A 6,409-nucleotide genomic window follows, 5' to 3' on the forward strand; every position below is an offset into this window, starting at 1 on the left:
CAAATCGGTATAAAGTACGAACATGTCAATCGTAAATCTAGACTCTAAAACGGTGTGATATTTGCAAAAGTTGAAGTTATAACTCGCCGGGCTGCCCAATCAGAAGAAAAACATAATACTAGTATATATTTATATATCTGAAAACTACGTAACGTAGGCTTTCGAATGATATATAATTTGTCAAAATCGGCCGAGAAATGAATGTATAATTTAAAAAAAAGACGTGAGTGGGTACATCAAAATGTATAACCTCGGCGCTTCGATGTTAATCGATAGCTACTGGTTACGTAACAAAATATCGACAAGCTATTTGCCGATACGGTCCCGTTTCATATCCTTCTCATCTAAAGTCCGTGGTTATGTGTACGCGACAACCGTCTCTTCGGCGTTACGCGATTAACAACATCTGGTTTTGAACTTTTCGTGTTTTGGTCGGTTTGATTTTCCTAGGAAATAAACCCTGCTCTATGACGTAATCGATAGAACAACGTTATCATACAAACGGTTTTTGTCGTCACGACTGCATTATTTACAATCCTTTCCATTTTTTCCGTCATTAATACCTTTGACATCATTATCATCGTTATTGTAACTATCATCATCATCATCATCATCATCATCATCATCATCATCATCATCATCATCATCATCATCATCATCATCATCATCATCATCATCATAACATCTTCTTCTTCATCGTCCGTCCTTATAATCATTATCATCATCATCATCATCGTCAACCTCAAGAAAACCGCAATGCCATCGTTATCATGATCGTTATTACTTTTATCGTCTTTATTTATCATCATTATAACAAATGTATACCAAGAGCTCTTAAAATAGCTCGTTTTCCTTACACATCGCATTGCAGACGATTTGATAATGAATAATACAAAGCCGACAGATTGTTGATATTTTTATTTTTGTAAATATTGTAATGTATTTCACCCTCTCAATAATGCCTTATTAATAACTTCAACATAAAACGCATTACTTGTTATTTACTACTCGAGATTTGCTGATAAAATAATTAGCTCGTTAAGAACATAAGTAAATATTCGGAATTTAAAACTAATTAATCAAATCATTTTAATATAGTTTTTCTCTATTAATGATTTTCTCTATATAATGTTTAAAAAGTTTTAAAAACGTGTTTCCCATAAAAAACTGTTAACTATAAAACCTTTTATAAATGCGTAACAATTCTCTCTTAAAAAAAAAACACACTATTCGCTGTCATTGTCACATACAAACCAACAAGTGAGCGAAGAATGAAAAACAGTTCGGTAAAGAAAATAGAGACTTTATAAGACATGGAACACTGTGACCATAGTCATAACATGTACATAAAATATAACAAGATAATTATATAAAGAGATTTATGAAAAATCACAACGACCAACTATAGCACATACATATAAAGATCACATACTTTAAGCATTTTCTATTTTCTACACTTCAGAAATTTCAGAAGATAATGCAATTGTGCAGATTCTTTAATAAAATATGTACCTAACTTAACAACGCAGACGAATTGAAAATAGTTAAATCAAGCTAAAATAAGTATATTTACGAGTACACGGTGTATACATGTTTCTCTTTCTTTGTACATATACAGCAAGCTGGTGCATTATAAAGGGAAACATGAATATTCCGGTGATAAATTGACATTTGTCAAACTAAATATCCTTTTACAATCTACACCAGCTGATTGCTGTTACACATAAGAGAGCACGTGAGGGGGTATTGAAATAAAATGCGTTTACACAAAGCATTCTGCAAAGCACCAATATTGAAATAAGAAACAATATTTAACAACAAAAATTATACCAAATTCTCACATATCGCAAGTTATCAAGTAATAATATAAACAAAAAGACTAACAACAGTAATGTTGCCGCCAACAAGAAACATCGGGAATCACAATAGCTAACATACGTCTTTGTAAAAAGTTAAATAACTGTTACATAAAGCCAATATTTTTCATATGTACATATTAACAAAAGGAAAGAAATACGTTTAATGAAATCGTAAAACGTATATATATGAGTATAAATGAACACGGAGTTACAAAAACTTAACGTTTAACAAGTTTGCTGAATATACAAGTGTATGATAAAACGGACTTACTAATGAAATACATGTATGAATCTTATTTCGGTTGTGCACAAAAAGCATTTGTTCTTTGGCTATAAAAACGAATCGTAATCTCAATGGAAATAATGTGGAACGGAATGAGATAAAGCAAGGACGTAACGTTGACTTAAAGCAGTAGTTGCAATGCGTGTATATTTGGTTCTAGCATTTTAAGTATACATAAGTTAAAGCTTTTAATATATCGCGATGATATAAAGCCGTATATGCAATGTATGGCTATTAAAAAGACGTAATAATTCAATTTGAAACTAAGTAATTACAATTTTTTAAAATAAATGCTCTAAAGAACGAATCTGGCACATTGTCGAATAGATTTAAAAAGAGTAAGAATAATTAAATAAAAAAATACTAAACATAACTGTACAAAATGACGCTATTCGATTATGCATGCATTATTTATAATACATTCATTAACAGTCGCTTCACATCGAATGTTACACATTAACATACATGTATGTGAAACATATGTTAAATTTACATTTATAAAATGTATACGATTAAATTTCCTTGACTAGAAAATTTAAAAAGGGTCATTTAAAGTATTCGTATAAAATGGATGTCCAACATAATGCCGTGTGATACAGAGTCCGTTCAACGTTTGAAATCACACTTTTAATGCAAACGTCTACGTTACAACGACGTCGTGGTGACGATGTGTGGAATACAAGAAACATTTGAAGATGAACTACTAGTTGAGCTTAAGCAATACGACAAACTGTCCAAAATTTGCGCGGCGGTGGTGACGGGTAGATCAGAAGAACCCGCTAAAAGTTTTGCTTCCTTTTTTGCCTTTTGCTTTAAGTGCACTTTTGCGTGTCTCTTTTTCTCGTCAGACCTCGCGAATTTACGTCCGCACGAGTCGCACGAGAAAGGTTTCTCGCCTGTATGCGTGCGCACGTGCGTAGTGAGGTGGTCGCTTCGTGAAAACGAGCGCATGCAGATGCGACAGTGGAACGGTTTTTGCCCAGTGTGTATCCGCAGGTGTCGAGTAAGTTCATCGCTTCGCGAGAACCGTCTATCGCAGCCTTCCGCCGGGCACGGGTAAGGTCGCTCGTTCGGCGGAGTTTTGCTCGGCCTGTTCGGGTATTTCCGGGCCTTAACCGGAAGTAGCTTTAGTTGGCCTTGTTGGTACGGCGTGTTCAAAATGGCCTGAAGTTGCGCTTTTGATGCACCGGCGTTTTGATCGAAGTTCATTTGTGAAGGAGATTGAAGGAGATACGAGTCTGATGAGAGGTCGCCCAAGGGCTCTGTTTTGATTGGAACGTTGCTGTACATCGGCGGGGTAACGCTCTGTCTGTGGGATTGATGTGTCGTCTGTATGGCAGAGAAGTCGGGTAGATGCTGTTGTTGTTGCTGCTGCTGCTGTTGCTGTTGATGTGACTGTTGGTTCGTTAAGCTGCCTTGAATTGTACACTTGAATGTAGCACCAATGTTTGACGACTGCGTATGATATGCAATCTCACTAGCCTCAAATTGTGGCAAACCTTGAAAACTGTCATGTCCGGAATTACAAAAGTTCAGACCTCCCATGCTTCCCGTTGAGAACGGAACCGCCTCACCTGTCTGTTGGGAACAACTGCTGAACACCGATTTGTGAGGTTTCAACGAGAAGTTTCCGGCGAAGGAAACGCTAGGCGCGGTGTATGGCGGTGGTGGCCCAGGGAACACGCTATCAATGGCGTCCAGATCATCAAATCCGCTGGCGCCCTGGGGTTCGGGTGTCGAGTGTGGTGACGTCGGTGTTATTGGTGACGTCATAGGCGAGGGGAACCCGGTGGAGTAGGCGTCCATGGAGCTCTGTTGGTCCATGCTGAGTTCCGGTGGCGGGGAGCCAGACTGTGACTGATGGCAGGGGGTGGTGGGAGCGGAACTGAAGATGGAGCTGGCGCTACTGTGTTGGATCTCAGCCAGGGTCGATATGATGGCGTTGAAATCGTGTTGGCTGAGGAAGGACTGTTGATGCTGTTGCTGCTGCTGCTGGCACGGAGCGTGGCACTGCGGTACCTGGGCCTGAACCTGTGCCCCCTGCATCGTCTGTGAGATGATGTTGTTGAAAAGAGAGAAGGGCGCGAGTAGGTTGAGGTTCTGTAGCGGGTCATAGCTAGATGACGTAGCAGCCGAGAATCCGGGCTTTGTGACAAGCGTTCCGGTGTAGTGCAACCGCTGCTGGCACCCGTAACCCTGTGATGCCTCGCTTCCGCACGTGGTGGTAACCGGCGCAGAGACATTGAAGCCGCAGCCGAGACCTTGTGTCGTCTGCTGTCGTGAAAACTGGGAACCAAAGAACGTCTCGGTCAATTTGTCCGGTAAATTCACTGACGCCTCCAATGTGGCTGAAAATATACAAGTACACACATGAGTTTCAAAGTAGGAAATACACTTATAAACTTATTATAACTTAAGTTAACAAAGTAAAGCGAACATATTACTAATGCAAAACCCAAACCACAAACTGCACACGCTTGCGTTAAAGATTGAAATGAAAAAAAACGCTTCAAAATTTTCAATCAACTTTTATACATGTATATATCTAATTTAAAGCAGAGCAATGTTCTAACTGTTAACCCCCACTCTAAGCGCCTGTTACTATTATCAATATAATACATTTTAAAGCTTTTTTAACTTTATTTCCCATGCGATTTTTTTTCCATAATTCATTTTCAAAAGTTGTATCAACATGCTAGAGTTGCGTATTGTTTATATCAAAACAGTTTTGTAATACCGCAAATGTTTAAGATCATGTGCTGCTCAAGTTCAGTTGTCATTGCGTCAAATGAATAACGTATTCCCCACAAAGCACTCGTACGCAAAACTTATGAATGAAATAGCTTGTAGTAGTAAAGCTAGTCGAGCGTTCGTCATTGTCATTGATTCGTTACTAAAAATAGCTCGGCGAATCGGGATGCCCGCTCAATTGACGTCATTCAATTTATTATAAGAATAGTTGTCCTTGTAACTCCGCCTCTATGACGTAGGTACATTCCAATGTAAAAATCGATTAAACCGAGGTTTCACGGTCCTTGCACACGTTTACTACAGATTTTGAAACAGCTGACCACTACAATCGGTAATAATTATCAATTTCTACCAGCAGTTAACTTATGCGAACCCAGGACAGCCTTTATCAGCAGAAAAAATGCAAAACACCACACAACCATTAATCATGCAATGACGTCAATAGCGAAAAAGCTATAAATAGCAAATGAAGCTCTTGTTGGATTTTTTGACCTAAAATGCAAAGAATTTTACAAATATGTAGTAATTTATAATTGAAAAGCAATACACGTAAACAATAAGAGACCCAACATCACCATGTCTATCAACTACAAACGATACTACGACAAAATAGGTGAGCATAAGATTGTTCAATCATTTCAAAGCATCTGCTTGTAAACCGCAAAGTACGAAAACTTGTTTGCAAATAGAAGTTCAAAACATACCCGAAGCAGTGATCGGAAACGCATCAAGTGTATCCATAAAGAACGCTAGGTCCGATGAAGATGTCACCGGAGTATTTAATTCCTCAATCGACTCCGAAGGGAGTCTTCCAGATCCAAAACCACCATCATGATAGTTTTCAAAACACACCGCAACTTGCGACAGGGTATCCAAACCGTCCATGATCATTTCGGAAGATTCCGATGTAACTACTGCTTTATCCAACTTGTCAGTTATTCAAAACAGTACTCCACATTAAAATTGTTATTGTTTTTAGTTTGTATAAGTATGAAACCTTTTACAACTACTACAACTGAAGTTACGCTAACATATGAGCTGATTTTATGAATGAACCGATTTATGAATGAAACTCTCGTATCTTGTAGTGAGTTTACCTTATTTGGAAGTATATGGGGCGGAGCATAATATCGCAATCGACCAATCGCCATCCGTTGCTGGGCACTTACACACTTAGCGATACGAGCGTCATTGTGACGTTGGAGCAAATTACTATGCAGATTCTCGCATCGTAAAGTAGGTCAAGTCGATATATCTTTAAAATGCAAACATATTTGCAGAAAATAAATTTAAAGATGAATAGAAAATAGAAAAATGCATTAATAGGTATATAAATTTCATTTCTAAATAATTCTGTAAAACAGAAAACGTTCATAGTAGAAATGTAATACGATTTACGCCGGAAGTAACGTAGCCAAGTATGTAAGGTCAAAGTTAAAGCAACAGCCATTGACGTCAATAGGCCGTTTCCCATATATGGGGCGACTCGTAACATATCGGCAAACGCCGTGAATGC

The 6,409-nt window shown here is 38.2% G+C and overlaps 1 protein-coding gene across 1 annotated transcript; it reads right to left on the bottom strand.

Moving 5' to 3' along the window:
* Positions 1-903: 903 nt before the first annotated feature.
* On the bottom strand, positions 904-5,955 carry LOC127871081 (early growth response protein 1-B-like). Its single transcript, XM_052413735.1, has 2 exons — positions 5,598-5,955; positions 904-4,490 (listed from the first exon to the last, which is right to left on the bottom strand). The coding sequence occupies exons 1-2, from the start codon at positions 5,782-5,784 to the stop codon at positions 2,788-2,790; spliced, it is 1,890 nt and encodes a 629-aa protein (XP_052269695.1). The 5' UTR covers positions 5,785-5,955; the 3' UTR covers positions 904-2,787.
* Between the last annotated feature and the right edge of the window lie 454 nt (positions 5,956-6,409).

The sequence above is a fragment of the Dreissena polymorpha genome, chromosome 3 (genome assembly GCF_020536995.1).
Source record: "Dreissena polymorpha isolate Duluth1 chromosome 3, UMN_Dpol_1.0, whole genome shotgun sequence".
NCBI lineage: Eukaryota > Metazoa > Mollusca > Bivalvia > Myida > Dreissenidae > Dreissena > Dreissena polymorpha.